At 40.9% G+C, this 18,032-nt stretch overlaps 1 protein-coding gene across 2 annotated transcripts in view; it reads right to left on the reverse strand.

Moving 5' to 3' along the window:
• Positions 1–18,032, reverse strand: part of SEC16B (SEC16 homolog B, endoplasmic reticulum export factor) — a 48,493-nt gene that overhangs the window by 18,716 nt on the left and 11,745 nt on the right. For both annotated transcript variants that reach the window (XM_068986069.1, XM_068986071.1), the window contains exons 9-11: positions 17,633–17,863; positions 6,190–6,287; positions 3,739–3,820 (exon numbers count right to left, since the gene is read on the reverse strand). In XM_068986069.1, the coding sequence (XP_068842170.1) occupies positions 3,739–3,820; positions 6,190–6,287; positions 17,633–17,863 (411 nt within the window). The remainder of the gene's footprint in view (positions 1–3,738; positions 3,821–6,189; positions 6,288–17,632; positions 17,864–18,032) is intronic.

The raw sequence follows: 18,032 nt of genomic DNA on the forward strand, positions 1-18,032 counted from the left end.
CCAATGCATGAAAGTGAAAAGTGAAAGTGAAGTTGCTCAGTCGTGTCCAACTCTTAGCGACCCCATGGACTGCAGCCCACCAGTCTCCTCCGTCCATGAGATTCTCCTGGCAAGAATACTGGAGTGGGGTGTCATTTCCTTCTCCAATATTGGGAGGTAGATAAAAATAAAGTCACACTACTAGTCACTAATTTTCAAATTTCATCCTGGTGCCCCTAATCGCGATAGCTGGGGACAAAAAAAATTTTTTTTAATTGATATTTCCCTGGAAGAAGGAGGATCACAAAACCTTGGTTCATGAGAAGAGTCCATATTAACCTGTAAGAAAACAGAGAAACACTGGGCTCCTTAATATTTTACCAAATGGCTAATGTCTTCTGTTTTTACAGAGTCATCTTCTACACATGACCTTCTTTAATCTTCGCACAACTCTGTGAAATCTAATTCCTACCGCCCCCTGAGGAGTGAGAAAACAGGCCAAGGCGCCCAGGCAGCACTAGTCGCTAGCGAGACGCAGGGGCAGCAGAGCTCCACGAGGGGGCGGTAGAGGGTAGTCAGAGAAGTGGACGCGGGTGGAAGCCCCATGGGACCGGATGGGCCGTCCTTCTCCTGAATGACGGGGAATTTCAGGGCAGAGGAAATAGCAATAAACAAACCAACGTCACAGGCTCTGGATTCAACAGGGGCCCTGCCTCTGGAGCAAGTTTCTTAATGCCTTTGAAGCTTTGTTTCTTCATTTCTTAAATCGAGATCATAATGTCTACCTGACTGGATTACTGTTGATGATAAAACAAGATTGGTAAAGCCCATAGCATAGTGCCTTGCACGTGGTTTGCACTTTAGAAATTACATGTAGGTGTAAATACACACACACATGGAAGCACAGCAGAGGGAAGGAGGTGATTTGCAGACCAGTCTGTCCTCCAATTTGTTACACAGAATGGACAGAGCAGGAGATTGACAGTAATAGCTAAGATCTGGAGGTCAAAACAATTCACAATTATTTGGTATTGTATTTGTAATTATCCCACAGAACAAAAGATGCTTTATCCAGCTCCATTTTAAAGATACTCTTTGTTTATCTGGGCAAAGCAGTGTGAATGAGAGGAATGATGATAATAAATCACAAAAATAATAGCAGTTCTCACTTATTGCACTCTGACCCTGGGCCATAGCCTGTGCTAAGCATTTCTCCTATGAACAATCACATGCATTAAGTACTATTATTATCCCCATTTTAACGTGTGAGCCAGGCTCTTTCTGGCTGGAACTAAGGGAACCAGCAACAGAAAAGCTCTTGCTAAAAGAACAAAAACTTAGAAGCAATTCTTCTGTCTCCTCCCCAGGTGATTTGGGGGTGGAGGGCGGAAATCTCTGTAAAGCAGGTCTATGGAGGTGGGGAGAGAAAGAACACTTATTAACTAACTTCAATGGGCCAAGTATGGTCATTAATACATTCAGATATTCTCTCTCCTTTAATTTTTACAATAACTCTGTTAGGCATCAAATGCCCACAAAGACGAAAAGCTGAGACTCTGAGACTAAGTAACAAGACCCATTCACACAGCTAGACTCTGAGGAGCAGAGACTAGGTTAAGCCTGTGACAGAAGCCCACATCCCTGTTTCCCAATCACCATGCTTCGTCCACTACACCTCTTATTCTAAGTACCAAAGTCTAGCCTTTTACTGGCTGCTATGATGCTAGGAAACTCTCCAACACGGGTGTCAAATACCACATTGCCATATCACTTCTGGCTCCTTGATTTTCTCACCCAGAAGCAGGGATCATTTAGCAAACTCTACCAATGCACTGAGACCCAATGGACCACATGTTGATTACATCACTCCCTGCATTTAGCATTTTTGTGACATGGTAGGATTTCACTGCAGGGCACAGGCATTCGGCAGAACTGTGAGGTGCATCCATGTTCTAATATAGCCAGTTCCTTTGCAAAGGGGCATGAAAGTCAGCATTTCTCTTTTCTTTTCTTTTCTTGAAATTGTCCACAAGCAATAAGAAGGACAAAAAAACAAAAGTGTGAGTGTGTTTTCATTAAAACTAAATGTCAACAAAAACCCAAGCCTCTAAATACAAGAAAAGGCTTCTAAAAGAGATTAAGCAGATGTGGGTTCGGGAGGCAGAGAGAGGAGATCCCACAGCCATCTCCACTGGCTGGGGAGAAGCAAAGATGCTCACAGAAAATACCAGGTTGTGTGGAAATGCCAGCTGGCCTGGAACATGGCCCTGGCATCTCCCCAGCTCAAACCTCCTATAAATAACTGGTCGAAGGAAGGCTTGAAGCCTGTGAAGGAACAAAAACAGAATTTGTACAAATATACCATCAAGATAAAAGGAGGGAAGAAGGTAGAGAGAACACTCATCAAAAAAAAAAAAAATGATACCACAAAACAAAAATGGTCACCAAATATTTCATCATGAATGTAAGTAAAATAATGAAACAATTTCTTTTATGAAGCAAGGGGCTAAAGCTAAGTTATAGGAGCAGAGGAAAGAGATGGTGGAGAACAGGAGGAGGCAAATGTGACCGCAAAGCTCAGGAGAGAAGTGGCAGGAAAATCAAAGAAATAAAGACAAAAATGGAGAGGACTTCCCTGGTGGTCCAGTGGTTACGAATCTGCCTTCCAGTGCAGGGAATGTGGGTTCTATACCTGGTCAGGGAACAAAGACCCCACATGCCATGGGGCAAATAAGCCCGGACACTGCAATTACTGAGCCTACGTGCTCTGGAGCCCACACTCCCACAGCAAAGAACCCAAGCACCACAACTAAGACCAGAAATAGTCGAATAAATAAATTATATATATATATATATATATATATATATATATATATATTTTAATGACAAAATTTTAAAGAGCACAGCAAGCAAGAGATACTGATGAAAACATAGTAAGGGACACACAGGAGGGACACAGCAAAAAAGAAGAAAAGAAAGAATCAATCATATATATATATATACTATTATATTTTGTATATAGAGGGAATTCCTGAAAAGAAAACCAATATAAGAGAACAAAACAAATCCTGATGGATATAATTCAAGAATTTTTTCCTGAACTGTAAGAGATGGATGCACATATTAAAAGAGTGTGCTCTATCCCCCCCCAAAATCGACACAGACAGTCAACAACAAGATATATCTTACTAAAATTATTGGACTTCGAGGATAAGGAAGGAATACCTTGGGACAGAAAGATCAAGTCTCTTATAATGGGAAAACTAACAAGATGGCCTCAGGGTTCTCTTGAACCACATCTCACACTGATGACCTGTAGAATCTAAAGTGTCCCTCTTTGAAGGGTCCCGTGCAGTGGTGGGGAAGAAAGGAAGCCTGGTGTGGTAAGCGGGAGAGCAGCCTCAGCGTCACTTGCTAGTCTTCACTCAGCAGGTAGCTGTGGATTTGTAGAAAGAGCAAGATCTTTGGAATCAGACAGACCTGGACCGATCTTGACTCCTCTGCCCCTAGCTCTGTGATCTTGGGTCATTTTAAACTTTTGCATCTCAGATTTCATGACTGAAAAACCGGGATAATAATTCCCACCTCCACGCACTAAATGAAATAATATACATCACATTACTTAGCACAGGGCCAGGCACATGGGAGGTGATAAAGGGGCAGTTGTTTTATTTGTCATCTCTAAAGCCATCACTTCGTCCCTGAGCAGTCCCCACCCACTAAACCCTTCGGATGCTGGGCTCCTGTTATGAAGGGTACCGTGGCTGCCTGTGGGGTCCTCCCCGACATGAGCTGGAAGAGAGTCTGCAGCGGATCGTTGAGCGCCAGTGTGCTGGTGAAGCTGCAGAGAGAGGGACCGACCATCAGTGGGGGCCCAGTCAAGAGCACCTTTAACCCATTGCCTTGCGGTGGCTTCTGTTGAAACTTGAGTTTCTCTCTGCTTTTCAGTTATGGCTCAGCTCCATCCCACTTTCGGACACCCATCCCACACACCCCAAACAGACCTTACCACCCGGGGAGACCTGCACTTCAGCACTGACACCCTAACTCTTGAGCAAACCATTTTTATAGACCTTCGTCTATCACGGAGATGAGCCACGCATAAGTCAATGAACCCTGAGAGCCCAACGGTAAACCTGAACCTCTTCTTTCCAGACCCCTCCTCCCCAGTCACCCTCGAGACCCACTGTCCCGAGGCAGTCCTCCTCCAGGCCAGGCCTACAGTTCTCAGTGCTGTTTTTTGGGGGCTTCTCGCTAACCTGGGTCTCTTGTGCCTTTGCTCACAAGTACTAAATAGTCATTTTCAGTAACTGAAGAGGCGTAGAGCAGGGACCAGAAATGATCCTGCTGATGACAAACCGTGGGATCTGCTTAACAAGGATATAATAAGCTCTATGGCTGATTTGAGATTTAAGCATACTCAGTAAGAGAGATATTTCACGATTCACTGGGCCCCATCAAACATCAATGGCCCAAGGCAGAAATCTGTAGCAGAGATGTACGCTACAGCTCAGGGTTGCGGGATGCTCGCTTCCAAAACCTAAAGGAAGTTTATCCCTCAGAATGCTGTCTTTAAAAGCATCCTTCCTCCAGAGCTGGGAGTGCTTCTCCTCATAGAAGTCCAGTGCTCCTCACTATTCTGGCCCAGGAACATAATGAAGAACATGGTGGTCACTATTTACTGGGAAGACTGGGGGTCGGAGTAATAGAGACTCAGCAGGGGCCATGGTGAAGAACAGACTCCCAGGCAGTGGGACAGATGTGAGCCCCACAGACCCAGCTTAAAGTGGGGGTGTCCATCTTCTTATCCAACTCTGCCCAGCAGGATTTACGGCCAATTTAAATATAAGATGGCTTCCCTGGTGGCTCAGATGGTAAAGAGTCAACCTGCAGTTCAGGGGACCCAGGTTCAATCCCTGGGTTGGGAAGATCCCCTGGAGAAGGAAATGGCAACCCACTCCAGTATTCTTGCCTGAAAAATCCCATGGATAGAGGAGCCTGGTAGGTTACGGTCCATGGGGTCACAAAGCGTTGGACACGACTGAGCAACTTCACTTCACTTAAATATAAGATAAAGCTTCCCTGGTGGCTCAGCAGTAAAGAATCTGCCTGCCAAGTGCAAGAGACTCAGGTTCAATCCCTGTGTTGGAAGACCCCCTGGAGAAGGAAATGGCAACCCACTCCTGTATTCTTGCCTGAGAATACCATGGACAGAGGAGTCTGGCGGGCTACAGTCCACAGGGTTGCAAAGAGTCAGACATGACTGAGCGACTAAAACAACGAGCTGAGAAGGTAGCTTCAAGGCTTTAACCAACACAAGAAGATAAATTTTGAGTTAACATCCTTCTCACTGTCTGACCCAAGCCTGCTCCTTATGGAAGGTGCCCCCCGACCCCACACCACCCCACCTCACCCCACACCAATTCTGCCACACATCTGTCCCCAACCACCCGCGGATGCTAACTGCAGCCTGAAGGGCTGACCCCAGTACTCACTACACCCACCACCTCCATTTGATCCTGAGTCTCCTCAACTGTTTCATTGCCCCTGTTCTAAAATCCTGGCTAGGTACTCACACCTCCATTCCTATCCCACTCTGGTTTGAGCCTTCTTCCCAGTGCCCCCTGGCACCCAGGTTCTGGTATGCCAGTGCAAACTATGACCGAGGGCATCCCTTCAGTCTTGACATCTCCCATTAGAGGAAGTCTTCCGTATCTAATCTCCAGCCCAATAAACCCCTTTCTACCACAGCTCACATCCTGCTACTCTGTATCCCTCCCTACTTCTCAGCACCCACAGCCCACTGCAGGACTAAGCAGTGAGTTACTACCTCTCAGTCCTAACGCTCTGTCAGTCACCTTTAAGTGATCCACCCCTCACTGATGGAACTCTCTAGAGTCCTAGGAACTTCTCTCTTCCAATGAGAGAAGGCTACTGCAATGCAGAATCCTGTTTAATCTTTGGAAGCTCTGACCCTAAGAAAATGTCACTAAAATGTTTTGTTCAACTCAGCAGCTGAAAAGAATGTATCTGCACCTAGGTAATAAGGATCTGGAGAAGAGAAACACTACGCCTGACTTAGAATTGGAAAGACGCTTGGAGGGTTGGGCTCTTCCGTGCATCTTGTATTTCTCCCTGCCCTCATCCCCACGTTTGGAGGGAAGGTCCCTCCGCTCCATTGGGCTCTTGTTGTGCAAGTCCCCGACTCACCCACTCATGACCCAGCTATGGGTCCTTGGGTCCATCTTGCTGGAGAGGAACAAAGCATGGCCCCACAAATGGTTCTTCATGGCCCACTCCAAGGCTTCCTGAAACACAGACATCACCTTCAGTACCTCTGCTCACCTTCCTCCAACACAACCAGCAACTGTGCTTGGGCGCCGCTGCCCCCTGAGCAGGTAGAGGCCAGGCTTCCAGGAAGACTCGCAGAGCCTCCCATGTGAATCTGAGAAAGAAAGAGTAGGGAACCAGCTTCAGCTGGCAGGTATTTCTCTCTCCAGTGTCCCTTTCTCGAACCTTCATGTTATCAGAACCTATTACATGATTTCATTAGCTCCCCACCAACATGGTTCCCAGTTACCTTTATCTCCTGAGAAAATGTCATGAGCCTAAGCACCAAGGATGAGAGAGGCATTTCACACCAAGGACTGAGTCTCTAAAGATGATTTGTAAGACGGTGTTCACAGGGCACAGTAGAGGAACGGTTCATTAACAACTGTGGCAGAGACACCCAGTTCCTCACCCAAATCCATGCTCTCCTTCCTGGGCCAAGAGCTTGACCGTATTTCCCACCTCCCTGGCACTGAGGTGTGGCTGAGTTCTAGGGTATCAGATGGGAATGGAAGCAATGCGTGCAGCCTCTGGGTCTGGCCCATAGCACTCCCCATGCTCAATCCTCCATGGCCTTTTCCCCATCTGGCTGGAATGCAGATGACACCCAGGAGCCTTAGAGACTCTGTGTTGAAGATGGTAGAGCCTCACACAGCTGAGTCCTTGGGTTGCTTATGGAGGAGGGCTGCCCCATCTTCTCTTCGCCTGCCCAGTACTGTCACATGAAGAGAAAAAGGCTGCTATTATGTTTAAGCCAGTATACATAGCCATTATCCTACCCCACCTAACACTATAACTAACTGCTTACCAAATATTAAGTGCTTATTAGTTAACTAGTCAACTTCATATGTCAAAGTAATCACACCCATTAATTTGGTGACATGGATCAAAAGCTGCAAATTTTAAAACATACACATACATATGTTTATCTCTTCACTTAATTTTTAAAACTATTCAGTAAGAGTTTAATTTATACGTGAGGTTGAGTAGTAAAGAAGCCACCTGCCAATGCAGGAGACCCAGGAGACGCAGGTTTGATCCCTGAGTCAGGAAGATCCCCTGGAGGATGAAATGGCAACCCACTCTAGTATTCTTGCCTGGAAAAATCCCATGGACAGGGGAACCTGGTAGGCTACTATAGTCCATGGGGGTCACAAAAGAGTCAGACACAACTTTGTAACTGACCACGCAATCTCCTTACTGTCCCCCAAATAATTTGATTTTTGGACAGGAGATTACTAATGAGGTATTTCCACCTCCAAATGAAAATGTATTTGATTATCCCAACATCTCCCACATTATCATATTTGAAGAGAGAATAAATTTAAACAATCACAGGAAATTCAGCCTCATAGTCAGTAGAAGTAAAAACGACATTAAGATTGCTCCTTTTGAAACACGTTCTTACTGTATAGCACCAGGAACTATATTCAAAATCCTGTAATAAAATATAATAGCAAACAATATTTAGAAAAAGTGTATCTATAACTGCATCACTCTGCTGTACACCAAAAATTAACACATTATATATCAACTATACTTCCATTTTTAAAAAAAAGAAACCCAGGTGAAATCTTAAAAAAAAAAAAAAGAAATGTTCTTTTTGGGGAAAAGAAGATTGATATTTTTGTACATTAAACTATTTCACAGTAGTATTTTTTAGAAGGATTTACTAAAGACTGGTAAGCTTTCTTATCTCTCCTTGCTATTCTTTGGAAGTCTGTATTCAGTTGGGTGTATCTTCCCTTTTCTCCTTTGCCCTTCGCTTCTCTACTTTTCTAAGCTCTTTGTAAGGCCTCCTCAGACAACCACTGTGATTGGTGGGGAATTACTGCTTTAGTCAAAAATCTGCATCCCCAAAAATATAATTTAAGAATAAGTGATGAATTGAGAAATTATACAGAGGATATCAATCTTGCACAATGCCAGAATTAAGACCCTAGTCAAGTGTTAATATAAGATTTTAAAAATATTGTGGAGTCCAGCTCCTCACAGATCACCCTGAACTCCCACAGGGCTCTATCTGCCCTTGCTACCTTTGGGTCATAGTATGACAGATGATGTGGTGGGTGGTTACAAGCCCGAGATCAGGTACCACCAGGCTTCCTAAATCTAACTCTTGCTTTATTACTAACTTTCCTCATTTATAAATGCATAGAATAAGAATAGAAGCTAAACTAGAGGGTTTCTATGAAGATAAATGAGATCATGCATATAAGCTGATAGGTGAGTATCTGGCACATAGAAAGTATTTTTCAAATATTTCCTTTTATTATTGTTGTTGTTATGGTCATTACTTATTCTTAAGAAAGAGATTATCACTGATTTATCTCTGTATCTCCCTACTGGGTTTGATACCTTAGAAGTGGCTGCTACATAAATGTTTACTGAGTAAGTGAATCACTGGTGAAAGAGCACTCCCTACTATATAGTGAATATATATATTAAATATATAATGACTATATACACACACATATATGCTACAAGTTGATCCCATTTTCACTGAGTATCATGTCTATCTCTCGTTTAAAAGATAACATCACATACAAAGACACACACACAATTAAAGATTTAAAGGTAAAGGTGAAGTCACAAAAGTATTTCAACTTTATTTTCATAAATTAATTTTGAAGCAGGAAAAGCCTTTCTATATATCACCCAAAAAAAGTGATTTCAGACAGAAAATCCTAAAAAAGTAAAGAGCTCCTACAAATCAATATGTGGGTATCAAAACTCCACAGAAAAATTTGGAAAATCCGTGACAAAAATATTCACAGATTAAAGGATATCCAGCGTCATTTATAATAAGAAAAGTGCAAATAACTACATTTTTTTCACCTCTCACACTGGCACATATCAAAAAGAAACACACTGGGTTGGTGAGAGTAGGGGGAAGCAAGCACTCTCATATGTTGGTAAAGTAATCAATACAACCTCTAAAAAGTCAGTTTGTAAATATCTATCAAAATTACAAACCATATACCCTTTGATCCAAAGTTTCCACTTCTACAAACTTTCCTTACGTATATTCTCTCCAAAGGGCAAAATGACAGTGTTATTCATTGCAACATTATTTGTAATTGCAAAAGACTAGAAATGACCTGTGTCAATCTACAGAAGTTCAATTGAATTGATTATAATTCACCTATAGACACCTATGTAGCTGTAAATAATAATGAGGAAGGTATTTGTATATAATAAGAAACAAGAGTCACCAAAATGTGGCCAGAAGACCCAGTTCAGCCCACTGCCTGTTTTGGTACAGCCTACAAGCTACGAAAAGTTTTTACACTTTTAAATGATTGAAAAAAGATCAAAAAAAGAATAATGCTTCATTACACATGAAAGTGATATTTTCAAATTTCTATGTCCATAAATAAAGTTTTATTGAAACACAGCCACACCCATTTATTAACAGATTATCCATGGCTGTTTTCACACAATAACAGTGGAACTAAGAAGAGCAAAGCCTACAAAGCCTAAAATATTTACTATCTGTTCCTTTATGGAAAAAATTTACCAATGCTAATATTGAGTGTTTCCTATAAGATCTTGTTAAATGACAAAAGGAAAGTGAAGACATGATATGTAATATGCTATAAGGGCAAAGAGGGAGGAAATAATTATATATGGAGGAAATACCTCGGTATATTTCAGAGAGGAAAAATCTTGTGGCTGGGAGGGAGCAGGGAACAGCATTATTTCTCCTGTTATATCCCTTTTATCTTTTTATTCTTAAATGATTCAAACTGATTTCAACCATTTATGCAAATATTTAAGTTTGCTGAAATGCAACTCAATCCAGTAGTCTTGCCTGGGAAATCCCATGGATAGAGGAGCCTGGTGGGTTACAGTCCATGGAGGGTAGCAAAGAGTCAGACACAACTGAGTGACTTTCTATTTTTTTTTTTTTTATTAAATTTTAAAATCTTTAATTCTTACATGTGTTCCCAAACATGAAACCCCCTCCCACCTCCCTCCCCATAACATCTCTGTGGGTGATCCCCATGCACCAGCCCCAAGCATGCTGTATCCTGCGTCAGACATAGACTGGCGATTCAATTCTTACATGATAGTATACATGATAGAATGCCATTCTCCCAAATCATCCCGCCCTCTCCCTCTCTCTCTGAGTCCAAAAGTCCGTTATACACAGCTGTGTCTTTTTTCGTGTCTTGCATACAGGGTCGTCATTGCCATCTTTCTAAATTCCATATATATGTGTTAGTATACTGTATTGGTGTTTTTCTTTCTGGCTTACTTCACTCTGTATAATCGGCTCCAGTTTCATCCATCTCATCAGAACTGATTCAAATGAATTCTTTTTAACGGCTGAGTAATACTCCATTGTGTACATGTACCAAAGCTTTCTTATCCATTCATCTGCTGATGGACATCTAGGTTGTTTCCATGTCCTGGCTATTATAAACAGTGCTGCGATGAACATTGGGGTACATGTGTCTCTTTCAATTCTGGTTTCCTCGGTGTGTATACCCAGCAGTGGGATTGCTGGGTCATAAGGTAGTTCTATTTGCAATTTTTTAAGGAATCTCTACACTGTTCTCCATAGTGGCTGTACTAGTTTGCATTCCCACCAACAGTGTAGGAGGGTTCCCTTTTCTCCACACCCTCTCCAGCATTTATTGCTTGCAGATTTTTGGATCGCAGCCATTCTGACTGGTGTGAAGTGGTACCTCATTGTGGTTTTGATTTGCATTTCTCTGATAATGAGTGATGTTGAGCATCTTTTCATGTGTTTGTTAGCCATCCGTATGTCTTCTTTGGAGAAATGTCTATTTAGTTCTTTGGCCCATTTTTTGATTGGGTCGTTTATTTTTCTGGAATTGAGCTGCATAAGTTGCTTGTATATTTTTGAGATTAGTTGTTTGTCAGTTGCTTCATTTGCTATTATTTTCTCCCATTCAGAAGGCTGTCTTTTCACCTTGCGTATATTTTCCTTTGTTGTGCAGAAGCTTTTAATTTTAATTAGATCCCATTTGTTTATTTTTACTTTTATTTCCAGAATTCTGGGAGGTGGATCATAGAGGATCCTGCTGTGATTTATGTCTGAGAGTGTTTTGCCTATATTCTCCTCTAGGAGTTTTATAGTTTCTGGTCTTACATTTAGATCTTTAATCCATTTTGAGTTTATTTTTGTGTGCGGTGTTAGAAAGTGATCTAGTTTCATTCTTTTACAAGTGGTTGACCAGTTTTCCCAGCACCACTTGTTAAAGAGATTGTCTTTACTCCATTGTATATTCTTGCCTCCTTTGTCAAAGATAAGGTGTCCATATGTGTGTGGATTTATCTCTGGGCTTTCTATTTTGTTCCATTGATCTATATGTCTGTCTTTGTGCCAGTACCATACTGTTTTGATGACTGTGGCTTTGTAGTAGAGCCTGAAGTCAGGCAAGTTGATTCCTCCAGTTCCATTCTTCTTTCTCAAGATTGCTTTGGCTATTCGAGGTTTTTTGTATTTCCATACAAATCTTGAAATGATTTGTTCTAGTTCTGTGAAAAATATGGCTGGTAGCTTGATAGGGATTGCGTTGAATTTGTAAATTGCTTTGGGTAGTATACTCATTTTCACTATATTGATTCTTCCGATCCATGAACATGGTATATTTCTCCATCTATTAGTGTCCTCTTTGATTTCTTTCATCAGTGTTTTATAGTTTTCTATATATAGGTCTTTAGTTTCTTTGGGTAGATATATTCCTAAGTATTTTATTCTTTTTGTTGCAATGGTGAATGGAATTGTTTCCTTAATTTCTTTTCCTACTTTCTCATTATTAGTGTATAGGAATGCAAGGGATTTCTGTGTGTTGATTTTATATCCTGCAACTTTACTATATTCATTGATGAGCTCTAGTAATTTTCTGGTGGAGTCTTTAGGGTTTTCCATGTAGAGGATCATGTCATCTGCAAACAGTGAGAGTTTTACTTCTTCTTTTCCAATTTGGATTCCTTTTATTTCTTTTTCTGCTCTGATTGCTGTGGCCAAAACTTCCAGAACTATGTTGAATAGTAGCGGTGAAAGTGGACACCCTTGTCTTGTTCCTGACTTTAGGGGAAATGCTTTCAATTTTTCACCATTAAGGATAATGTTTGCTGTGGGTTTGTCATATATAGCTTTTATTATGTTGAGGTATGTTCCTTCTATTCCTGCTTTCTGGAGAGTTTTTATCATAAATGGATGTTGAATTTTGTCAAAGGCCTTCTCTGCATCTATTGAGATAATCATATGGTTTTTATTTTTCAATTTGTTAATGTGGTGAATTACATTGATTGATTTGCGGATATTGAAGAATCCTTGCATCCCTGGGATAAAGCCCACTTGGTCATGGTGTATGATCTTTTTAATATGTTGTTGGATTCTGATTGCTAGAATTTTGTTGAGGATTTTTGCATCTATGTTCATCAGTGATATTGGCCTGTAGTTTTCTTTTTTTGTGACATCTTTGTCAGGTTTTGGTATTAGGGTGATGGTGGCCTCATAGAATGAGTTTGGAAGTTTACCTTCCTCTGCAATTTTCTGGAAGAGTTTGAGTAGGATAGGTGTTAGCTCTTCTCGAAATTTTTGGTAGAATTCAGCTGTGAAGCCGTCTGGACCTGGGCTTTTGTTTGCTGGAAGATTTCTGATTACAGTTTCAATTTCCGTGCTGGTGATGGGTCTGTTAAGATTTTCTATTTCTTCCTGGTTCATTTTTGGAAAATTGTACTTTTCTAAGAATTTGTCCATTTCTTCCACGTTGTCCATTTTATTGGCATACAACTGCTGGTAGTAGTCTCTTATGATCTTTTGTATTTCTGTGTTGTCTGTTGTGATCTCTCCATTTTCATTTCTAATTTTATTGATTTGATTTTTCTCTCTTTGCTTCTTGATGAGTCTGGCTAGTGGTTTGTCAATTTTATTTATCCTTTCAAAGAACCAGCTTTTGGCCTTGTTGATTTTTGCTATGGTCTCTTTTGTTTCTTTAGCATTTATTTCTGCCCTAATTTTTAAGATTTCTTTCCTTCTACTAACTCTGGGGTTCTCCAATTCTTCCTTTTCTAGTTGCTTTAGTTGTAGAGTTAGGTTATTTATTTGACTTTTTTCTTGTTTCTTGAGGTATGCCTGTATTGCTATGAACTTTCCTCTTAGCACTGCTTTTGTAGTGTCCCACAGGTTTTGGGTTGTTGTGTTTTCATTTTCATTAGTTTCTATGCATATTTTGATTTCTTTTTTGATTTCTTCTGTGATTTGTTGGTTATTCAGAAGTGTGTTGTTCAACCTCCATATGTTGGAATTTTTAGTAGTTTTTCTCCTGTAATTGAGATCTAATCTTAATGCATTATGGTCAGAAAAGATGCTTGGAATGATTTCGATTTTTTTGAATTTATCAAGTTTAGATTTATGGCCCAGGATGTGATCTATCCTGGAGAAGGTTCCATGAGCACTTGAAAAAAAGGTGAAATTCATTGTTTTGGGGTGAAATATCCTATAGATATCAATTAGGTCTAATTGATCTAATGTATCATTTAAAGTTTGCGTTTCTTTGTTAATTTTCTGTTTAGTTGATCTGTCCATAGGTGTGAGTGGGGTATTAAAGTCTCCCACTATTATTGTGTTATTGTTGATTTCCCCTTTCATACTTGTTAGCATTTGTCTTACATATTGCGGTGCTCCTATATTGGGTGCATGTATATTTATAATTGTTATATCTTCTTCTTGGATTGATCCTTTGATCATTATGTAGTGGCCTTCTTTGTCTCTTTTCACAGCCTTTGTTTTAAAGTCTATTTTATCAGATATGAGTATTGCCACTCCTGCTTTCTTTTGGTCTCTATTTGCGTGGTATATCTTATTCCAGCCCTTCACTGTCAGTCTATATGTGTCCCTTGTTTTGAGGTGGGTCTCTTGTAAGCAGCATATAGAGGGGTCTTGTTTTTGTATCCATTCGGCCAGTCTTTGCCTTTTGGTTGGGGCGTTCAACCCATTTACGTTTAAGGTAATTATTGATAAGTATGATCCCATTACCATTTACTTTATTGTTTTGGGTTCGGGTTTATACACCCTTTTCGGTTTCCTGTCTAGAGAATATCCTTTAGAATTTGTTGGAGAGCTGGTTTGGTGGTGCTGAATTCTCTCAGCTTTTGCTTGTCTGTAAAGCTTTTGATTTCTCCTTCGTATTTGAATGAGATCCTTGCTGGGTACAGTAATCTGGGCTGTAGGTTATTGTCTTTCATCACTTTAAGTATGTCTTGCCATTCCCTCCTGGCCTGAAGAGTTTCTATTGAAAGATCAGCTGTTATCCTTATGGGAATCCCCTTGTGTGTTATTTATTGTTTTTCCCTTGCTGCTTTTAATATTTGTTCTTTGTGTTTGACCTTTGTTAATTTAGTTAATATGTGTCTTGGGGTGTTTCGCCTTGGGTTTATCCTATTTGGAACTCTCTGTGTTTCTTGGACTTGGGTGATTATTTCCTTCCCCATTTTAGGGAAGTTTTCAACTATTATCTCCTCAAGGATTTTCTCATGATCTTTCTTTCTGTCTTCTTCTTCTGGGACTCCTATAATTCGAATGTTGGAGCGTTTCATATTGTCCTGGAGGTCTCTGAGATTGTCCTCGTTTCTTTTAATTCATATTTCTTGTTTCCTCTCTGATTCATTTATTCCTACCATTCTATCTTCTATTTCACTAATCCTATCTTCTGCCTCCGTTATTCTACTATTTGTTGCCTCCAGAGTGTTTCTGATCTCATTTATTGCATTATTCATTATATTTTGACTCTTTTTTATTTCTTCTAGGTCCTTGTTAAACCTTTCTTGCATCTTCTCAATCCTTGTCTCTAGGCTATTTATCTGTGATTCCATTTTGATTTCAAGATTTTGGATCATTTTCACTATCAATATTCGGAATTCCTTCTCAGGTAGATTCCCTACTTCTTCCTCTTTTGTTTGGTTTGGTGGGCAACTCTCCTGTTCCTTTACCTGCTGAGTATTCCTCTGTCTCTTCATCTTGGTTATATTGCTGCGTTTGGGGTGGTCTTTTTATATTCTGGTAATTTGTGGAGTTCTCTTTATTATGGAGCTTCCTCATTGTGGGTGGGGTTCTATCAGTGGCTTGTCAAGGTTTCCTGGTTAGGGAGGCTTGTGTTGGAGTTCTGGTGGGTGGAGCTGGGTTTCTTCTCTCTGGAGTGCAGTGGAGTGACCAGTGATGGGTTATGAGACATCAAAGGTTTTGGAATAATTTTGAGCTGCCTGTATATTCAAGCTCAGGGGAGTGTTCCAGTGTTGCTGGAGAATTTGAGTGATATGTCTTGTTTTGGAACTTGTTGGCCCTTGGGTGGAGCTTGGTTTCAGTGTAAGTATGAAGGCATTTGATGAGCTCCTATTGCTTAATGTTCCCTGAATTCAAGAGTTCTCTAATGTTTTCAGGCTTTGTATTTAAGCCTCCTGCTTCTGGTCTTCAGTTTTTACAGTAGCCTCTAGACTTCTCCATCTATACAGCACCGATGATAAAACATCTAGGTTAAAGATGAAAAGTTTCTCCACATTGAGGGACACTCAGAGAGGTTCACTGAGTTACAAGGAGAAGAGAAGATGGAGGGGGTAGTTAGAGGTAACTAGAATGAGATGCGGTGAGATCAAAAGAGGAGAGAGCAAGCTAGGCAGTAGTCACTTCCTTATGTGCGCTCTATAGTCTGGCCCGCTCAGGTATTTACGGAATTATACAGGGAAGAGGAGAGGGAGGAAGTAGACAGAGGTGACCAGGAGGATAAGAGAGAGGAATGAGAAGGAGAGAGACAAATCCTGCCAGTAACCAGTTCCTTAGGTGTTCTCCACTGTCTGGAACACACAGAGATTCACAGAGTTGGATAGAGAAGAGATGGGGGAGAAAAGAGACAGAGGCCACCTGGTGGAGAAAAAGGAGAGTCCATAGGAGAAGAGAGTGGTCAAGTCAGTAATCTCGCTCTCAGGTAAACTTGGGTAGTGAAGTTTGGGTTTTTTAAAGTACAAAATTGACAACAAAAACCCTAAGAGCAAAGATTAAAAATCTGTTTTTGAAGACAATGGTCTGCTTTTCTGGTTGCCTGCTGTCCTCTGCCAGCCTACAGAGGTTGTTTTGTGGAGTTTGCTCAGCGTTGAAATGTTCTTTTGAGGAATTTGTGAGGGAGAAAGTGGTCTTCCCGTCCTATTCCTCCGCCATCTTTATGCTCCTCCCTGAGTGACTTTCACTTCACTTCACTTCAGACTTTTGTAAAATGTGAGCTCAACTTCAAAATTAGGGTGTAAAATAATAGGGACATATACGAGGTGATGTGTATGTTAATAACTCAGTGAGGGGAATCCTTTCACACCATATATCAAATCACATTGTATACTTTATCTTGCCATTTCATTTGTCAAATATACTTCTATTTAAAATTGAATAAATAATATAAAAATGTCAAAGTCTAACTTACATATCAAAAAATACAGAAGACATCACTTCATCAGTGGAATTAACGTATTCAGTATTGACATGTATATTTTAGATATAGTTGATGGAGGTACTCATTTGTAAACAAACTTCCTGGAAACTAATTTAGTGTATATATGAAGAGCCTTTTAAAAGTACATACTCTTTAACCCAGTAGTTCCACTTCTAGGAATCTATCTTAAAAAATAATAAAAAGACCATCCAAAGATTTATATAACAAGACTTTTGAATTGTATAATTATGGTGGTTGTGGTTTAGTGGATAAGTCGTGTCTGGCTCTTGCAGCCCCATGGACTGTAGCCCACCAGGATCCTCTGTCCATGGGATTTTCCAGGCAAGAATACTAGAGTGGGTTGCCATTTCCTTCGGAGGATCTTCCCCCCACCCAGGAGTGAAAACCTGGTCTCCTGCATTTCAGGTGGATTCTCTACCCACTGAGTTACCAGAGAATGGCAAAAGTGTACATGGCCTATATAGTCAACAACAGTGAATTGTGCATAAAATATGATACATTCATATAATGGAATATAATCTAGATTTTAGTGGCACAGTTTAATGCCATGAGAGGGTTTCACCATATAGTCTTAAGGGGAAAAAAGAAAAAAATTGTATATGTAATTTAATTTAACTTTTAATATTGATACATATGCATAGAAAATACTAGAAGTAAATATATCAGAATGTTAACAGGTACTATCTTTTAGTGGTAGGACTTTGGGTTGTTTTTTTTTTTTTTTTCCTTTGTACCTTTCTGAACTTACTGTTATAAAATGAGTAGATGTCACTCATACCATTGGGGGAGGGGTGAGCTATATGGCTGCCCGGACTATTTTAAGCAGGGGTGGGCGCGGCACTTGCCTTCTTCCTTCCATGGTAGAGCAGCTTGGTGAATTTCTCCACGATCTGCGCAGGCGTCTCCACGCTGGGAGGAATCTCCCCGGTGAGCAGGTCCCGGGTCCCCGAGCTCAGCACTGGCCAGTCCTCGTCCGTCAGGTTGATGAGGTTGGCGACAGGCGGCTGCCGCTTGTACTTCTCCAGCTTCTTGCAGTCCTGCATCAGCAGCTCTGCGATGTCAGACCCCACCATGGACTGCAAGGCAAAAAGAATCCCATTCGTCGCCATGCTGGTACCCCGGGCTGCAGAAGCTGGTACGCCCGCTTCAGGAGGAGACCCACAGGTAAACACAAGACAGTCCTTTTTGCATTGTGGTAGTTGAAACTCCACCTTCATTCTCATGCCTATTTTCTGCCTGTCAGGA

This window comes from Capricornis sumatraensis, chromosome 14 (genome assembly GCF_032405125.1).
Source record: "Capricornis sumatraensis isolate serow.1 chromosome 14, serow.2, whole genome shotgun sequence".
NCBI classification, from domain to species: Eukaryota; Metazoa; Chordata; class Mammalia; order Artiodactyla; family Bovidae; genus Capricornis; species Capricornis sumatraensis.